Raw genomic sequence first — 20,999 nt, 5'->3', positions numbered from 1 at the left:
GCTGCCTTCAAATACTTTCAGAAACTTCATAATATGTGTCACTCTTAATCTGGGTGCATTTGGCCATCAGCATATCACACTAGCAGTGGAAGGGTTTCATTGACTGATATTTTTTTTCCAGGTATAATTCAAAGTACTGGTTTTAATCTTTTCAAGCCCTAAAGAGCTTAGAACTAGGCAACATTAAACACCACCTGTCTGGTTTCTACAAGCTGCATCAAAAGCCTTTTTGATGTCCATTAAGTCTAAAACAAGGTGTATGATCACAAGGGAAAGGAGCTTTTCAATGATGACATGTTTATGAGTCCCAGTGACCCACCCCCAGCATGACCTAGATGCTAAGTTAAAATATTGCTGTTTCCATAAGTTGTTAGCTTGGGTTTTAGACCCTCTTGCAGTGATTCTTCTGCTGCTGACAGTCCTTGTAACTGTTCTGACATAAGCACCCCAAATAAGGGCGTAAATGTTTTGTGTAAATAGACCAGGTTTCTTGCAAATTGCTCCTCTGATGGGCACTGAGAGGCAGTGTGGTATAATGTTTACTACCAGAATGGGACTTGGGACTTCTATGTACCCATCTTCACTGAGTCATGTGGGGAATGACCTTGGGCTTGTTCCTCTCACTCAGCCTAACCGACCTCACAGGGTTGATTTGAGCACTAAGTGGGGAATAAGCAAAGAAGTGCACGCAGTCTTGAAGTCACTGGAACAAAGAGTGGAGTATGGATAGAAGAGTGTAATGCTAGTAGAATAAGATCCCTGAGGGCCAATGGAGCTGACTCAGGGACAGGTCAGCTTAGGTTGTGACTACATTTCAGTATAATTGTAAGCACAGGAGAAACCTGCACTTTGTTTTTCAAGGAATCATTTCTTTTTCAACACACAGTGGAAGGTGGTTTATTTTAAATTGCTCTGTATTATGCTGGTGTGTTGTTGTTGTTGTTGTTGTTGTTGTTGTTGTTGTTGTTGTTGTTGTTGTTGTTGTTGTTTTGCCTGTTTTTGATTGTGTGAATGGCCATTTCATAGTATTCTGTGTGCAGGGGCATTCCCTGTGCAGTGTGATGTGTTTGAGGTGGTACAGGATGCTATCCCATAGGGAAATTAGGAACTATGCCTCCTGTCTGAACTGTTCCCCCCCCCCCCCTTTTTAAAAAATCAATAAACAGATCTTAGTGCTGCATCACATGGACGCTGGAGTCTAGCTGGCTTGGGTTTTTTTTATGTGATTTGCCTTCCATCTGGTGACTTTTATAGATAAACACTATGCCAACTCCTTTCTTTTCCTTCTTTTTTCTTATATGTGCATTATTTTGGGGCTGGGGTCTTTTTTTTTTCTTTATTGTTACATTTGCAAGCTTTGCCAGCCTATTGCACAGAAAGGTCTATAGTAGATTGTTGAAGTAGATGAGAGGGAAGTTTCAATTGCAGAAAAATACACTATCTGCATCATCTAACTTAGAATATATAAAAAAAGAAAACATTCCTCACAAATTCAAAGGAGTAAAAATAGAAAGTACTACTGTAAATTTTCAAAACAAAAACAAAAACCATAAACTCCGGACAAGACAAGGAAGGAATGCACAAGAACAAAATGCAGGCAGAGTCAGGACAGACTCAAAGTCTCTTCAAGGTGATTTAAAGAGCGGTGTATTCTCCTACACCAAATCAACTCAATTCAAATGAGGCTGCCCCATGAGGACAGGAACAGCTACACAGAGAGCACATGACATAAATCAGTACAATAATACAGTGCAGTCACTACACTTAGAAGGGTTGTGGGAAATTACTTAGGACTATAGCTCAGTGGTTTGGGTATCTGGCTGCAGAGCCAGGAATCTGGAATTTGATTTCCCACTGTGCCTCCTGCAAGTGGAGCCAACCTGTGTGGCCTTGAGCAACTGCAGAGTCCTGGGGCACCCCCAGGAGAAGGGAATGGTAAACTGCTTCTGAGTACTGTACTCTCTACCTGGAAAAGGCTGAAATAGGTCACCATCAATCAGAATTGAGTTGGTGGTATATGATTATGATTATTATCCTCACTTTGGCATAACTTTGTCCAAGCAAATTGTGACTGAGTCTCTGGACTGGAAGAGGTTAGGATCTGATGTAGTCCAACTTATTTAAGATCTTCTGCCAATAGATCTTAGTCAGCAGGGCAGTTTTCTGTTGGCAAAAAGAGGTTTGTGGCTAATTTTTACCCTTTATTTTCCAGTGCATCTTTGAATTAGGATTGCACTATACTAAAGGAATAGACAGAATTGAGAAACAGAATTCATGAATGCCATCTGTATTTATTACACGGATCTATCTTCTAGCAGAAATTTCCTGTTTTCCTTTGAAATATATCTCTTTTATGCTTTGGCCTGCCAGGATGTTGTAATTGCGTATATAATACATTGCTGTAAGTGCACTTTGAATAGTTAGGAATAGCAGAGAGAGGTACTTTTGCAAACAACAAAATCTTTCTTGGTCATTAATTATAGTTTGGTCTTTTTTCCTGCTTTAGAAAATTGATAAATTTCATCTGTTTAAGCAAATGTCCCCACAACTTCATTTATTAATCTGTTTTATCATTTTTGTTACCTAGAGATTTTAATTGTGTAGATATTTTGAATCCATGGGAAAAAGAACTTTAGGGAGTAGGGACTAAAATATATGTCTACTGATTTTCTTATATATTTTAGTAAAAATATGCAAATTGATAATTATTTTAACATCTTTAAATATTTTCATGGTGGACATGAGATTGTTCTTGCTGTTGGGAATATCATCTGTGTTGAACTGCTGGATAGCTCAGTGGTTTCAGTATCTGGCTGGGGAGCCAGAGTTTGGGAGTTCGATTCCCCACTGTACCTTCTTGACAAGGGTTGGATTTGATGATCCATAGGGTTCCTTCCAGCTCTTAAGTTCTAAGATGATTATCATTCTCGTTGTAGTATTGAACCACCAGTGAATATTGGGAAACAATTTTCTGCAGTCCCTCTTGCTGCACTTAGTGCTCCTCAAACATCTGTTCCTGAGAATTGTGGGCAATCTTCTTTCAAGGATTTTGGAAGCTTCCATCACAGATATTTTTCATCAAGGTTTTGGTCCCATTGACAAATGGAATAGTACACTTTGTTTCTGTAACTCTAATCAGGTTCCAAGCTAATATGTATCACTTAACAAATAAAAGTGTTTAGCTTATATCTAACATAGAATGAATTCATTTGTACCTTTATACAGTAGTACAAGGGTGTAAATTTACCAAGTGTTAAGTTATGGAGCAGCAAGTTGGTGAGTCCAAAGGTACAGAGATTGCAGTGTTTTGCATACTTAACAGCGAGTATGCATCATTAAATTAAGATGCTTTACTTATCTGTAAGTAATAGTAATGTAGTGGAACCAGGGTTTACAGGGCAAAAGCTGTGGTACTAGATGAGTAGTATGGAAAACTTTTCTCTCCATAATGGTAAGGAGGCGTATTATAGGTTTAGGAAAGTGTTTAATCAGTAGTGTACTGGCTAGGATAGACAGCTGAAAGTCAGTCTATAGAACCAAAGATAGTACGCAGCTGTATAGGAAACACACAGAGGGCCATAAAATGAATAATCCAAATTGGTAATCCTTTCCCTGAAAGTCCATTTGATCCTTCCTTCAGGAAGGAGGGATTTTTTCTTGTCTTTAACATACCTTTGCTAAAAGATTGGAAAGGAACATGCTCTAACACCTTTCAGGTAATGGTGGTCCCCCCATAATTCCTTGGGATCATTCCACTAGCTACCTGCATATAATTACCAAATCCTAATGTATATGGTTATGTTTCAAAGTTGCAATGAGGGAGATCCCCACAGTAGCAGGGACTATGATACCATTTCCTCACCATGTTTTCTTGTTATATCTGACAAGAGTCACAGCAGTTGGGAGAGAATTTGCTTTTTCCACCATCACTATATTTTAACAATGTATTTTTAATTTTAAAACAAGGTATTTAAAGTTCTTAGGTTGGCATTTAAAAGCCATTTGCTTTACAGAATACCATTCTCTTTCCATAGATCCACCAATCTGCATTTTTGCACTTTCCTTGGAGAAAAGAGCTGCCTATGAAAACCGTCACAGTGAGATCCTGCACCTTTAAAATTACTAACGGGCCACATATATTGCTTCATTTTTGCTAACTGGGAAACTATGTAACTCTTGAAAGTAGAAACCATTACTAAAGGAAACAGAAAGATTTATTATTTGGGTTTGAGAACAGGATGTCACCATCAGAAAGCAACAGAAGAAACTAAGATTATCAGAACAAAGCACAGAAAATAAATAGCCATATAATGTAAAACCAGCAATACATTTAGCTGTTCAATGATGCTTTATAATATTGATTGACTGGTATTATATCCATTTATAAAATTAATTGCTAATTCATTTTATGAAGCAATGCCAACATTTTATTAACTTTTCAAACTAGTGTTATACAATTGCCTTACATCTCAATAACAGATTGCTGCTAATTAAATAGTTAATGTAAGCATTTGCTGTTGCACACTGAGTCATGTTATATGATGCACAACAGGAAGTGCTTACACTAACTTCTTAACTTTTTGCAGTTCACCAATGAGATTTATGCTAACTCTGTTGTGCTAGTGCATATAACCATCAGGATTTTGGCCTAAGAAATGTAGTAGGAACATTTTTGTCACCAAACATTTTCAGCAGAACATGTTCTGCTCAATATAATGGGTTATGGTGCATTCTTCTTTAACCCTTTTCAAATAATTTGTATTTCACAGATGGCTGGGTGCAGCTGTTAGTCTCTCTGTCACATGTACTATAATTGAAACAGTTTTGGTTTTGATTCTGAAAGTAAAAAATTACACATGAACAATTTAACCAAGTAGAAAAACATATTTTAATTGCATATTAGTAACTTTAGCACATATTTATGAAAAGATAACACAAGGACAGAGATCATCATGGGTCATGTCACTATCTCCATGTGGCTTTTGTGTGTGTGCCTGACATCTTTAAAGGCTACTGTTTAGGAGTCACATAATTAGAAAGAATTCACAAACCCCTTTACATCTGAAGTGTAAATATGAAACCCTTCACACTTATCCACTGTTTGTCTCTAAGGTCTGATGGGCTACACCTCACACAGAAGCAACACATTGACTCATTTGCAGATGGCAGCAATAATAGTTCCCTTTTACAGCAGCACCATTATGTTTCTCTGCTTAGAAAGTTCAGGACTGTGGGGGATTCACTGTTTGGGGGGATTTTTTTTATCTTTCCTCTGCAATTGTGGCAACAGTTCTTTATAAAGTATAGTTTGTGCTCTTTATTCTGCCTTACCAAAATGGTTGGCAATATTAATTCAATAACCACTGAAAAATAGGTAGTATGGGAAACGGAATCTTGTGTATGTGTGTGTGTTTGCATTTCTCTTCATGTTGAACCCTTGTTTTAATTCTATTACTGGCAGCACAGGGGAATCAGCATTTCCTTACTGATACTGTCACAAGTCATGCTGTTTCATATTTGAACTATTAATATTGCTGCACATAGGCAGCTGACAAATGAACTCTTGTTTCCAGAACTTATTGAGGTTTCTCCACCCACCAACTGGCCATGAATTCAAAGGGTGCCAGTAGTTCTCTTACACATCAGTGAAGAGACCAAATATATACAAATGTAATAAAATTGCTTCTGTGTCTACCTGAAAGTAAGTCTGTGTCCAGTTATTTTTACATCTTGATAAAGTTGCATGGGATTATACTTCTAGGAATCCTACTCAATCGTTGCTGATAAACGGTGCTGCTGCTTTTGTGTGCTTCAACTAGAGATGGGCACAAATTAAATGACAAATTGTAGAATTAATCTAAAATCGCAAATTTGTCACTTCATATTTATCAGATGTGAAGACCCCAATGAATACAAAATGACAATTTTTTTAGCAATTTTCAATTTGTCACTTGGTTATACCTGTTGTTTTTTTTTTACCTGTTTTCTCACATCCCCATGCAGTCTGCAGCTCGCTCCTGTCAATCAGAAGTTTTAGGAAATCATGGGAGGGATCTAGAGACTTCTGGATTGAGTGGCTTGAAGGGCTCTATGGGAATTGTTAAGAGGCTTCATAAGTACAGTAGTTTCCTTGCAGCCAGTTTTTGAGTGCTTGGATGCTCTTGTCTGTGTGTTCTCTCTGAGTAGCACAACTGTTACTGTTAGTTGCACTGTGCAAATCACAACTTTATTACATTATTCTAAATAGTGGGCCTTTGGGGAGGTCTTTCATTAGGCAGGTGTATTTTATTTCCAGTTATTTTTTGGAGGTGTGCATTAGGGTAGGTTGGTGATTTTGGTGTGTGTGTGTTTATTCAATAGGTCCCCGCGTTCTTCCTCCACCCCAGCCTCTGTTTTAAGTGGCTTACCTGTTTTTTGAATTCCATTAAAAGCAAAAAAAAAAAAAAAAAAAAAAAAAAAAAAAGCAAAAACAAAGTGTGCTGCTTATATACCGCCCCATAGCACTTCAAGCATTCTCTGGGTGGTTTACAAGTTAATTATGCAGGCTACACATTGCCCCCCCAGCAAGCTGGGTACTCATTTTACCAACCTTGGAAGGATAGAAGGCTGAGTCAACCTTGAGCCGGCTACCTGGGATTGAACCCCAGGTCGTGAGCAGTTTTAGCTGCAGTACAGCAGTTTAACCACTGTATCACTTCCGTAACCCTGGGGAACAAACTGCATGAGTGCCAGACACCTCTGTAACTCAGGGGAACAATCCTACATCTCTGTAACCTCTACCACTCGGGGGAACAATCCTGCCTTTTTGCCAGCCACCTCTGAAACTCAGGGGAAGAAATCTACCTGACTGCCAGCTACCTCTAAGGCCCTGGGGAAAAATCTACATATCTGCAACCTGCATTAGTCTTGGTCCCAGGCATGAACCAGTGCTGGAGTTTCCCCCAAGCCAGCTGCTAAAGGCCATTTTCCTGTGGAGACCCACTTCGTGAGTGTATAACTTGGATGACTGAAACCCAAACTTCACCAAACATGGAGGAGTTGTAGGGGAGAGTCAGGGAAAGCTTCTGGGAAAGCTACGGTTTTGGTGTCTCTAGGTTCCTGGGGGGCATTTTATAGGCCTGGTGAATCTATGAATCAATTCATGGTTTGTTTCACCAAAAAAATGTAAATTTGTGATTCATGCACCTTGACAAATCATCAATAGAGACAAATCACAATTTTTCCAATTGGTACCCATCTCAGACTTCAATCCAATACTGCAGATATTTCATCCAGGAGCCAAATTCTTGGGTGTTTTAACAAATGGTGGTTAGGTTTATGGAGTGTGTGTGTGTGTGTTTGTAGGAGTTCCAGATTAGGTTAGCTAGTGTAATAATTGAGTTTCGAAAGAAAAAAATAGCTTGTATCTTCATCTTGATTAGAGCTTCTACCTCACCAATTAGTGGAATAACCAAATAATATATAAGTTGTATTGGTCATACAATATTATAGTCCCACTGCATTCAGATTTTTCACAACTTTCCCAGATCATATACATATGCAGCTGCTTTACAGTCTTACGGCAGTTGTTGCTGGCTCATCTGGCAGCCATCCTTTCATGTAAGAGGCACATCAAAAGTACTGTTTCATATTGATATGTGATCAATTGTATGTTAATATAGTTTGCAGCTAAAACCCGTCCAGAGTAGTTGGTATAACTAGATGGGCGGGCTATAAATGTAATACAGTAAATAAATAAATAAAAAATATCTTGGTTTTAGATTTGCAGTTTCTAAACAAGAGTTTGCTTTTAAATGCCCTGGAACAAGTGTGTGTCTGTGTATTTTTCTTCCCACTCCACATGAATAGGCTACCCACCCATGCTGCATTTGTTAACAAATGTGAGGGTGGTAAGTACCTTGTTTTCATGCATTTAACTTTCCAGAAAAATATGTTGAAAGCCCAGTGAGTTTGTTTATGTCCAGTGTGGTCTCGACCTACAGAATTAATCCGTATTGGAACAGGGTCTGTAGATCGAAAGGTCCACAGGTCAAAAATGCATTCCCCATAGGAATGGATTGAAAACCATTCAATCTGTAACCCGCCCAAGAAACCCCCCCCACACACAAAATTAAAATAATTTTAAAACCTTACCTTTCTGAAGCCTTCCAGGGGTCCCCCGCCGCCTCCATCGCCGCTGCCGGAGAACTCAGAGGGCTTCGGCGCCACTGGCGGAGGCCTCTCGGAGCTCCCCCACCCCTGCCAATGCAGGCTTTCCTAGGGTGGACTGGGCCTACCAGGGGAGGGCTTCCCCCCGGTGGGCCCGGTCTACTGCCCGGGATGTAGGGTCTACCAGGGGAGGGCTTCCCCTTGTAGACCCGGTCTACTGCCTGGGAAAGCCTGTTAGACCGGGCCTACCGGGGGAAGCCCTCCGCTGTTAGGCCCAGTCTACCCTGAGAAAGCCTGCGTTGGCGGGGGGGAACCTCCGGACGCCTTCACCGCCGCCATAGGAGGCCTCTCGGAGGTCCCCCGCCACCACCAATCGTGCCTCTGAAGCACTACCGGAGGCGGGGGGACCTCCGAAAGGCCTCAGATGGCAGCAGGGAAAGCCTCCGGAGGTCCCCCGCCACCACTGCTGGGAGCTGAGCTGCGCCGGGCGATCCCGGTCATGCTTGGACTCCGGAACTTCCCCCGCCGCCACCCCCGCTGCTGGGAGCCGAGCCGTAGCAGCAGCGGGGGAAGTCCAGGAGTCCGAGCATGGCCGGGATCACTCGGCGCGGTGCGGCTCCCAGCGGCGGTGGTGGCGGGGGACCTCCAGATGCTTTCCAGGGCTTCTCTGCCACAATGGGAGGCCTCTCGGAGGTCCCCTCCACCGCCCATCATGCTTCGGAGGCACAATCGGCAGCAGGGGGGACCTCTGAGAGGCCTCCCATGGCAGTGGAGAAGCCATGGGAAGCATCCAGAGGCAGATCCGCGGCCTACGGACTGGAAGGGGGAGGTGGGGAAAGCACCAAATTTGAATTTGACACTTTCCCCACCTCCCTCTTCTGGTCTGTAGGTCGATTCTCCGGCCACAAGTCGATTGAAAATCTTGCGGCCCGAGAAATCCGGATGCCCAAAAGTCCGTAAGTGGAGCCGACCGTAAGTCGAGACTCCACTGTATACTTAATCACGGTTCTTCCTTCTTATAGACAGTTTTATCCTGATTCTGTAAAGCTTTACAATAGCATATTTCTGAAATATCAAAATATTCAGAAATATTCAAATACCCCAGACATTTTTGATGAGCATGACATTTTGTATGGTACTATAAATCTAAATATATAGTTTTAAAAGTGTAGCACACACACTTAGACTAGAAAAAAATAATGCCTGACTGAAGTCCACCATATCATCACCATCATCCTCTTAGAACTGCAGAGCTGGAAAGGGCTCTATGGATCATCAAATCCAGCCCCTGTCAAGGAGGCACAGTGGGGAATCAATTTCCCCACCTCTTGCTCCACAACCAGATTCATAAAGCACTGAGGTATCCAATATATTTATAAAGGGGCCACTCCAAACAAATTTGGATAGATAATTCCTTCCAGACTGTTTAATCTGTTTTGTTCAGTGTTCATTTTACAAACATACACCAAATCACTGCCTGCCTTTTGTAAACTGGGAAGATTTTGTGGACCTTAATTCTGTTGCACTGTGGCAAATTGTTAAGATTGGCACCTGGCCCTCCTATTTTTGCTTTGTTTCCTTAGCTGTTCTGTCTATTGCTGTCACATTTCAAACTCAGATCCTCCCCCCTCCCAATCTTCTGAGGACTCACAAAAGATATTTATCTACTCATACATAGAAGCTAAGAGTAAATGGTAGATGGGTAATGTTAAAAAACAAGAAGGGGTTTCCAGAGATCTCTACTGGTGTATTAACTTTTTGATAGATTGCAGGGTTCATGAAAATCAATGATTTGTTGAAATCAAATTAATTTAAATCCACCCTGATAGATTGGCTTCAGAGTTGAAAGTGAGCAGCGTGGTTGACAAGTTTGCTGATGTCATCATCTTTTTAAAAGGTGATTGAGGAAGCATTTTCTAATACTGTATTGGAAAAATGTCACAGATTTTAATGCCCTTTTGAGATGGTAAAATGATAAGTACTTGAAGAATCAGAACTCTTCATGGGCACACATGATCTAGTGTGTTTCAGCATTTTGCATCATCAGTCAGCAAAGTCCTCTCTTTGGAAAAATTATGACTAAAAACATATAACATGTATATATTTCATATAGATGTCATATATAAATGTATAACTTTGGTAATACGCACCCATTTAAAACATTCAACATCTGAAAAACAATATTGATACACCCAGTATAACTCCATAAAAAGCCAGCATAAAAGCAACACACAAGCCACTTTAAAAAAAAAAAGAATAGGATAGAGGAGATATCTTAAAAATTCGCAGAAAACAAACATAAGCAAAGCTACCCACCACGACTTCACCTTGTGATGAAAAAGCCATGACCGGAACTTGGATAGTAGTATAAAAGACCTTTTTAAAGAGGATCTAAAAAACTAATTTTGCTTTGAATAACTGTAGTGGATAACCTTATCAGAAAATGGCATATGTTGCTAGGAACAGTACCATTCCCCAACGTTTTGTTGTTTGTTATGTGGTTTCAAACCACTTCTGACTTATCGTGACCCTAATAGGGGGTTTCATGGTAGGCAAGATGTTTAAGGAGTGGTTTAACATTTCCATCCCTCCCAGTGACTTTCCGTGTATGAGTGGCATTTTGAACTCAGATCTGTTCACTCTTAGTATGATATTTTGTCTGCTACAATCACACTGGCTATATTTTGTTGTTTGGTTCTGCAAATTCTAGTTTAAGTTTCCTTCCCCTTTCTGGTTGTTTTGGATTACAAATGCCACAATTCGGTTTCTGGTTTGGAATGGTGGGATTGATACTCCCAGCACATGTGGGCAAGGTCAGGTGGGAGCCTCCTGCCCTAAAATGTGTGTCTTATCAACCAGTTCAATTACATTTTGCTACTGGTCTGCATTTCTTATTGCCTCCCCTCCTCCTCCAGCAAGTTACTTTGTTATTTCACCCTTCAAATACTGTGGATAGTTTGTCTTGATTCAAGAAGGGGAACAAAAAATTATGTGTTCACTTCAGTTAAAAGACTGTGACTCACTGCAGTACTGAAATACAGCAATCAGTGGTTGCAAAGATCATTTGGTAAATCAAGTGTGGGAGAGTCTTAATCAAAAATATTTTGAGTGCTTCTGCACAGGCACAGAATATTTTTTGCTGCACTGCTAAAGAGTTGCATCCTGTTCCTCCCAAACCCCTTAGAATCAAAAAGCATGTTGACAGTGGACATTTGCTATCATCCTGAAGTGAGGGATGGAGAGAAAAAATACTCTTACATTATTTGCATATTATGTTTGTAAAAGCTGAATGATAGCTTCCTAAATTCCTCCGCCTTGTTTTTCTGACCAGAGCTCCTCTGATTCTCCTCCACCACCACCATTATCTCCATAAAGCCTCATTGGTGTACCTTCTTATTACTGCCTGTTCTTCTTCATAGTCTCTGTGAATGTACACTATAAGGTTTGTTCTGCACTTGGACAGAGGTTTCCGGAATATTCTAGAGCTTTAGCACGTGTTTACCAGGACCATCCCCCTAGTACACGTGGTCTGCCTGTCTTGGCAATTGCCTCAGTTCCTTTTTGCCACCGCTAAGGTTTCATCTCTCGATGAGCAGAGCTCCATTCCCTTCTTATCTTCATGACTTTCCGTACTTTCGAGCCCCTCATTACAGGACGAGGCATACAAGTCACTACGGACAACACAACGGCTCTCTTGTACATCAACAAGCAAGGAGGCACCCACTCTTTCTCCCTCCTTTACCTCACCATTCAACTATGGGAATGGTGTTACAAACATAAAATCTATCCAGTAGCCATCCACATCTTTACACAAAGAAGTGACATAGCAGACAAACTGAGCAGGCTCCATACCCAAACACACAAATGGACCCTTGACAACTTGGTGTTCCGCCATCTCTGCAGGCTGTGGGGCCACCCTCTCATAGATGTTTTTGCCACCTCACACAAAGCCAAATGCAAATGTTACTGCTCCAGAGGGGAACCAGCCCCAGAAACCTAGGCGATGCCTTCATGATGACCTGGGCTCCCAGCCTTCTTTACTTTGCCCCTGCCCCCATACCTCTCCTTCCGCAAGTCATCATCAAGATCCGACAGGACCAGTCAAATGCTATCCTTATAGCCCTATGGTCGGCTTTAATATTTTTAAACTATTAAAAATATCTTATAAGTATAGAATCAAACCTGATTAGTTATAAAATTATGCTTTGATAACATGGTGTTTGTTTGTGGCTCCCGAGGTAAAGTGGTTTTGATTTTAAAAATTGATGAAAATCAAATATTAATTTTTTTTATGGATTTAAATCATTTTAAAAAAATTTAAATCGTGATTTGAATCAACTTGATTTTTAAAAATCATTGATTTTTATCCACCCTGTTCTAAGCTGATATGCCGGGAGGGCCAATTAATGAGGAATCCCACCGGTTATTGGAGCAGCTGATAAATCTTCATGCTGGTGAGTCAGAGTCACTGTTTTCTCTTTGATATCCTTAGAGCATCATATTTCACTTGTAATTTATATTACATCTGAATAGTCAGCAAAGTCTTCCCTGGAAAATATATAGCGGCCATTTTTAAACAGGTTTATACTTAATGGTAGAAAGATAAAATCTCCATTAAATTTTATGCAAAAACTGCTTAGAGAAAAAGTAACTTTTCCTTATTTGTAACTGCTGCTGAAGTGTTTTCCAGGAATTCACAACTTTTATAAGGGAAAGTTACAGCTCCACATGATGACCTTTACATATTTGTTATAATTCTGTGAACGAGAGAATGCTGGAAGGAAGGAAAGAAAAGTGAACTCTAAAGTAGCTCCTGCTCCTTTACTATTTCTCATGTTTAGAAAATGTATTTCAAAGAGGGGCATGCATGTGTTTTACAAGCTTTTAGAGTAACTGTTCACTGAGTGTATCACAAGGAGTCTAGACCTAACTATGGACCTCCTGTTTCCAAATGTATTCCATTAATTTCTGTTGAATGTTAACGGATGTTTTCTTCAGGGACAGATCTTATCCCACCCACCCCCATCAAAGCTACCTCATACACTTTATAAATATAACAATTCTTCTGTTTCTGAGGTGACATAATTTATGTTATTTGCTCTCATTTTTATGTGAACTCATCCTGGATTGCCTGTGGGTTCTTTATGTGTGCCAGGTGTCTTAGTGTAGAACTGTGAGTTGTCACCGGAATGCCCCTTCTTTCTTTCTGAGCTGACCTTGGTTGTTTGTCTATTAAAAGGAGAGGAGAGGGTCTTTTTGCTGTCAAGGAATGAAAATTACTGTTTCCATGGAACCCCTGATTATGTGCCCATGGGTATCAGTTGCCCAGTCTGATTGTAAGAGATCTGAGGTAGTTAAGGCCATATATTTGCCCCTTGTATGTGCATATGTTAATGGGAGTGGATGATATCATGTGGTCCATGTTGTGTATTTATTGATTTTTACTATGTATGGCTCATGTACACGTACTGTCTTGAGTGCCTTGTTTTGTTAGAGTGGAGTGGGCTCAGTGTTAGTCTCCAGATGCTGGACTGCAACTTCCAACTTTTATTTCTGCTGGCTAGGGCTGATGGAAATGGTAAGGAGAGGTGATAATATTTTCTTGCACACCCCTTTTTAGCAATTCCGGTTGAAAATGCTACAAGTTTTGCATGATATGGAAAATACCAGCTTGAATAAGTCAGATACTTTTGAGTTGATCTGTACCAACAATTTGTAAGAATCTTTGTCAGCTGTATGCCAGATGAAAAAGCTGTGGAATTTCCTTGGTGTTGAATTTAGCTGCTGCGACAGTCCTGTTTGTCCCAAAGTTGTGGCTTGGAGACCCCATGTAGTAAGGTCAGTTTGCCTGTTTGCTTTCTCCCTAAATTGAACCCCATCCTCTGTGAATATTTTTCTAACATAGTGCTTATTCTGTTGACAACCCAAATCCACTTGCCTATTTATGCTGGCGTAACACTAATTGTGTAATTTTAGAAGTGAGTTGCTTTGTTAAGAAATCGCAGTAGACGTGATTTGTTGCTTACTGAGTTGTGTGACTCAGCATTCAACTAACAGTGTCTACAATGATTTCTTAGCTTGGGGCAATTTGCCCCCCAAAGTTACACTACAGTATTTGTGTAGCTATGCAGGAGAATTTTGATGAAGGTTTTCATTGATGAAGAGTGCGTAAAAAGTGGTGTTGACCAGTAAGTAAAATCCAAAATAAATTCCATATTCATATACAGTGGTGCCTCGCACAACGGGTGCCTCACACAACGATGAATTCACACAACGATGGCTTTTTCTGATAAATTTGCCGCCTCACACAACGATGTTTCCTATGGGGGATTTTCACACAACGATGTCTCTTTTCCCTCATTTAAAAGTGCCTTAAACTGTTTGAAACCTGTTTTAAATGCTTGCAATGGTTAGCCCACCTCCTGAAACCTATGCAAACTTAATTTGGTGTTGTTCTGAGTCGTCGTTAATTTTTGGTGATTTTTTGTTTTTCCCTCATTGAACTCTATTGAACTATCCGTCCAATACATTTCAATCAGAGAAAAAACAAAAAATCACCAAAAATTAATGAAGACTCAGAACAACACCAAATTAAGTTTGCATAGGGTTCAGGAGGTGGGCTAATAATTGCAAGCATTTAAAACAGGCTTCAAACAGTTTAAGACACTTTTACAGGAGTGAAAAGGCACATCGGAAAGAGCTTCAAAAGCAGGGAAATGGAGATCAAAGAGTTTCAAACGAAGACTCAGAACAACACCAAATTAAGTTTGCATAGGATTCAGGAGGTGGGCTAATGATTGCAAGCATTTAAAACAGGTTTCAAACAGTTTAAGGCACTTTTAAATGAGGGAAAAGAGACATCGGAATGCCATTCAAATGCACTGAGTCGGCTTCAATACATTTGAATGGAGGAAACATTGTTTCACTCAACAATGTTTCCTATGGGGATTTTCGCTCAAGGATGGCAATCCGTTCCAATTGGAACGGATTAACCAGTTTTCAATGCATTCCTATGGGAAATGGTGTTTCACAGAACGATGTTTCACACAACGTTGATTTTTTTGGAACCAATTAACATCGTTGTGTGAGGCACCACTGTACCTTTTATTAGGTCAGCTTAAAAAAACCCACAAATGTATGTGCAAGCCTTCAGTGTTGCCATCCCTTCCTAAAGTATGCAATGGTAGGGAATGAGAAATGGGAAAGGGAAGGAATTTTTTTAAAAAGGGGCCAAAAAGCTGAAATCCTAGCTTCATGTCCTCATCTTGTTGTAGTAGATGGAGGAGGAAAAGAAAATACTTAAATGTGGCTCTCTCATGTGATCTATGTGTTCTATTGAACTATAGCAGGACGTAGCTGTTGTTTAGAGGTTAGTTTCATCCCTCAGCAGTCTAATCTTCCCCTTTGACCTCCTTCTGAACAAGTATTTGGTATCTTCAGGCAGTGTTGAAAACAGAAGCAGCCATGTTAACAAATAAAGTCCAAATTCCAAATTCCATACCCATGTTATGTCCTTCCAGTAAATTGCTGTGGTACAGGCTATCACAGGTGGTGTCATTATTTGTATTTGGTTAAATTCTACTGGAGGCATCAAACTCCTCATGTTTTTTGCTCTTACCTCAGTCATTTTTTCCCTTTGTTCGAGTCCCCTATTTTATTTTATTTTACATCACATCTATAGTAGTTCCAGTTTGGCATGCTGTTGATTGCAAAACACATTAGAACAACCTTCCCTCTAAGGTGCACCCCTGTGCGCATGCACACAACTCTACTCCCCTCCATGCACCCACAGTGATAGTTTTCAGCCCTTTTGGTTCCGGTCACAATGGAACCCTGTGCAGGGGTGGGGAACATAGATGCACACAAGTGGGGGCAGAGCCACATGTGCAAGGGGCAGAAAATTAGAGGGAACATTGCTTATGAATACAGCAAAACAAACAACAACAACCCTCCATTCTGTAAATAAACATTGTTTGAAAAATTAATCCTCTGTTCTTAAAGCTAAACATCCAGCATGTTCCACCACTGCCTTTCCAAATTTCATCTCTGGCACTAGATTAGCAACCGTAGTGCCTTCTGTTTTAGCATGTTTGAACTAGATTTTCAGCCAGCATGCGTAGTTGACATAGTGGATATATGCTTTAGAACTGGAAACTAATACTTGCCTTTATTTCCCCCTCCAGATGCCTCCTAGCTACAAAGTTTGTATTTATCTTGGCTCTGCTTGACTAATTTCTCTCCTTTATGTCCTATTTCCCCTTTCACACACTTCTACTGCCATCTGCCTCCCTTTTGAGGTTTATCCTCAGGGTTCCATTAATCTCAGGGAATTTCCCTCTGATCCAACTGGTTTCTCAGCTGGGAAGGAGGCAGAAGCTCTTTATAATCTGACAAGTTTCCTGCCTGTTACAGCTGCACAGCAGGCAGAAATTCCCCAGGCCAATCCTCTTCCATCACTGTTGGATAAGCTTTATCTGCCGGATTCCTGCCTCTTACCAACACAGCAATCTTACTTTGGAAGATGAGATTATTTGCTTTTCCATTTGATTTCAAAGAGCATTTAAATTTGCCTTTGGGAAAGAGCAGTACAGTGGTGTCTCACTTAATGACGATAATCCGTTCCAGGAAAATCGCCGTTAAGCGAAAACATTGTAAAACAAAATTAAAAACCCCATTGAAACGCATTGAAACCCATTCAATGCGTTCCAGTGGGGTAAAAACACACTGTCCAGCGAAGATCCTCCATATGGCGGCCATTTTTGCTGCCTATATAGTGAGGAATCCGTCCCTAAACACAGCGGGGAGCCATTTTAAGCACCCGGTGGCTACTTTGAAAACCCGATGATCAGCTGTTTTGATCGTCATAATGTGAAGAATCAGTTCCCGAAGCAGGGAACCGATCTTCGCCAAGCGAAAAAAACCCATTTAGACCATCGTTTTGCGATCGCAAAAAGATCGTTGTACAGCGATTTCGTCGTAATGCAGGGCAATTGTTAAGCGAGGCACCACTGTAGTGACACATAACCTTACATAATGCTTTCTGAAGGAAAGAAAAGTTTCATTCTGTATCATATTAAGGTCCAAGTGAAGCAAGGGAATTTTGTATCTTAGAAATATTTGAGCATAGAGAAGAGCTTCCAAATTCACTTGAATATAGAACCTACAAGTCAAGCCAGTTCCTTTGCTTTTTATAACCGTAAAAGATGTAACACATTTTAGAACTTCACATATTGTGCTTATTTACAATTTAAAACTATGTGCACACCTGTTTTTTCTTGAATTTTCAGTCTCAATTCTTTTCCTCTAGCTTGAGGACATCACGGATGCTGGAATCAGTGCAGTGCCTATGTTTGGAATTTTTAAAGGATTTTTTTTCTATTAAGACTTCATTTGGGAAAATCATGTCCTCTTGAAATGTTTTTATGTGAAAAAATTCAATCTTATTATTTTACTTAATCCAGCATAACATGAAATTAACCACTCGGTCACAATCAGCCACTTTCTCCACATTCTGCAGCTAGTTGAACTGCGCGATAGCATTCTTCTTGAATTTTGTAGAATGCCCACTAGAGGGTGGAGGCCATCCTGCGTAGTTTCTTTGGTACATCTTTGACCTTGCTGATCCCTGGGTGCTGGAAGTTTCATTACTCTGATAATCTGATCTGATTTTTCACAAGAACAGAATATATATGCTTTACAGATAGGAGCTGCCATTTCTCTCTCTGGTATCTCCAGTTAAAAAGATCTTCAGTTGCAGGACAGCGGGAATTATTTGTTCTTAGAGAGATGCTGTCCATCATAGTAGACTGTTATAGATTAACTGAAGCAACAGCAGCTTTATGTATTCATGTTTATCTGGAAAGAAGGGATACATGGATTAGGGCAGTGGATTCCAGCCTCGGTTATTGAATAACAGTGTAAATGGCATCATACAAATCATGATAAATAAAATTGGCTGTAGGAGGGTAGGTTCAGATCTGTTCATATTAGAATCCCAAGCGTAACCTGATGTGGGAGGAGCAGGAAATTAGATTTTATTTTATTACCAAGTAGAATAAACGTCTTCAAAAAGCTATGTCTTAGAAACATGGGAATATATATGGAAGCAGGAAAATAAACATATGGCTCACTGGATAGCTCAGTATGTTTGGAGCACTTTGATGCAGAGCTAGGAATCTGGAGCTGGATTTCTCCACTTTGCTTCCTGGAAGGAACTAGTCTGTGCAGCTACATGCTCCCACCAGAAAGAGGCACCAGTAAACTACTTCTGAGTACTATATGCGGGTGTGTGTATGGGAATCCTGGAAAGGGTTCCTGTAAGTCAGAACTGATGTGAGAACATGTCATTATTATGTTAGTATTAAATAAATATAGAGGAGCCACTTCAGTGAAAATAGTCCATCTAAAAATATGGGTACAGTGAAACATTATGGTCCTGATGGAGACTGTAAACATTCATCAAGAAAAAACTTTGATATTTGAGAGGAAGGCAATAGAAAGATAGAAGGTCTTTATTGTTGCTGGTCATATTGGAAGTAGCAAACTGTTAGAAATGTGGATTAGCAGTACTTATTTAATGTGGAGTCCAATATTTTTGCTGGTGTTCATAAGATTTTATTGCCTTTTGTTTTTTCTAATTATCACCAAACCTGCTTGTTGTTACTGTTTCATCTTTTCTCCCTTTTCTTCCTAAATTTTCAAATGAAATGGAAAATTTCATGGTAATAAATTAATTCAATCTTTTTTCCTCTGATGGTTTTTACATTTATAAAAGTAATACAAATATGGGGGGGAAACAATTTAACTTAAAATTCTTGGTTTTTGGCACATTTTTGATTCATAGAATCCCATATTTATTAATGATTTCAAGTTTGCCTGTTAAGGACTTTTGAGCAGAGGACCTGGGGATATGATTATAGGGCAAACAATTTGTTCATTACAAAAAAGATGGGGTAGGGGTAAAGGTCCAGCTAATGTGGGAATTTGTTTTTATCTTTACAGGTTACAGCGAAGACTGCCTTCTTGTTTATCTTACCTCAGTATAATGTTAGTGTGCCTACAGCAGGTAAGAAAATGTATGCATATCTTCATGTTTTGTTTTGATATAGAAGAGTCCCCCTTTCAGCCCGAAGTGAGAACTAGGCCTGTGAAGATAGGCTAGGCTGAATGAATGAGCATTAAGATGTTTTCTTGACAGAAGCAACTATTTGTTGGTTGCCATCCATTCCCTGGTTCATGTCCTCTGGTGCAAATTAACCTGTAGTGCATCACCACACTATTTAAGAGGTTCACACTGCCTTGCTCCCAGCTTCTTTGGTCCACACACTAAACCACAACAATTCAAGGAGAAAAATAGCATGTAAGAGTTGGGACAGGATGGCGATGCCTTTTGTAGGAGTGGCATCCCACTTCCCTGGAAAACAACTGATACCCAGGCCACAAAAACTGTGCACAGAAAGGAGGAGGAGAAGAGAAGGAACACCTCAGAGGTGGCGAGCAAAGGCCAGAAAGAAAAGAATACAGAAAACATAACAGGAAAAAAAGGGGGAAGGAGGAAAGAAAGGAGGGGGATATAGAAGGGAAGAAGGATACCAAGGGAGCAGAAGAAGGTAGCAGTTCCTCAGACACCGAGATGAATTAATAAGGACACTCCCTATCCAAAAGCTGGAAATCAGTTTGGAAAATAAATCCCCACATGCAGATTTGGGAGAGGCTCATCTTCCATGTGGGAGACGCTACTTTACAAAGAAACCACAGGCCCTCTAAAAAAAGCCTATTGCTGTGGAGAGAGGGAGAGGAGAGAGAGAGAGAGAATTCTTGGGAGAACATGGAACAGAGAGGGGGTTCCCCATGGAGGCAGTGCATCCCAAACTGTCAAACTCAGTGATCCAAGGTGGGAACTCATGGACATTGGACCGGAGTGGACTGGAGAATAGAGAGAGGGGTGGAGACAGAACCCCTCTCATTGTTGCAGATGCCCTTGCCAGAGGGGTCATTTTTAAAGGACCAGACTACGGGTGTGGTGAGGTGGCAGAATATGGACAGAGACTGTTATATCAGAAAGACTTAGTTCATGCTTGTTGAACCCCTTTCTCTCTCATTTGGGGGAGAAGGGGAAGTTACCATCCCAGAATGATTGTGATGTCTGGGATGAAGAAGACACAGTAAAATGTTAATCTGTTTAAACAAGAAAATGAATCTTATCTCTCTTTGAAAGGTGTTCTAAGAGGGGTGGTGGTGTGAAAGTAGAAATGTCACATAAGAGCTTGACAGCTTGGAGTTTTCTATGCTTTGATTAAACATAAAATGCTCTCAGTCTGACTTACTGAATACCATGAGCTTCATTTTTAAATGAATTGTGTACTGACATAAAATGTTAGGTTAATAACTCTGGATATAGCAGTTGTTATCAGTAGAGAGGTACAGCCTTGTTGTTGTTGTTTTTTAGTCATTAAGCCGTGTCCAACTCTTCTTGACTCCATGGACCAGAGCATGCCAGGCCCTCCTGTCTTACACTGCCTTCCGGAGTTGGGTCAAATTCATGTTGGTTGCTTCAATGACACTGTCCAACCATCTCATCCTCTGCCATCCCCTTCTCCTCTTGTCCTCACACTTTCCCAACATCAGGGTCTTTTCCAGGGAGTCTTCTCATCAGATGGCCAAAGTATTGGAGCCTCAGCTTCAGGATCTGTCCTTCCAGTGAGCACTCGGGGTTGATTTCTTTCAGAATGGATAGATTTGATCTCCTTGCAGTCCAGGGGACGCTCAAGAGTCTCCTTCAGCAGTATTGTTGAGATAGAGCAGTATAAATTACATTGGCCGAATTACCTTCAGTCATAGCTTGTCTGAGA

The 20,999-nt window shown here is 40.4% G+C and overlaps 1 protein-coding gene across 1 annotated transcript in view; it reads left to right on the top strand.

The window, feature by feature from the left end:
* Nucleotides 1–20,999, top strand: part of TRAM2 (translocation associated membrane protein 2) — a 52,982-nt gene that overhangs the window by 7,557 nt on the left and 24,426 nt on the right. The window contains exon 2 of the mRNA XM_020790586.3: nucleotides 19,150–19,213. Within this exon, the coding sequence (XP_020646245.2) occupies nucleotides 19,150–19,213 (64 nt within the window). The remainder of the gene's footprint in view (nucleotides 1–19,149; nucleotides 19,214–20,999) is intronic.

This window comes from Pogona vitticeps, chromosome 1, assembly GCF_051106095.1.
Source record: "Pogona vitticeps strain Pit_001003342236 chromosome 1, PviZW2.1, whole genome shotgun sequence".
Classification (NCBI taxonomy): Eukaryota; Metazoa; Chordata; class Lepidosauria; order Squamata; family Agamidae; genus Pogona; species Pogona vitticeps.
Note: the sequence above shows the minus strand (reverse complement) of the source record. Positions and strands in the feature narration are given on the sequence as shown.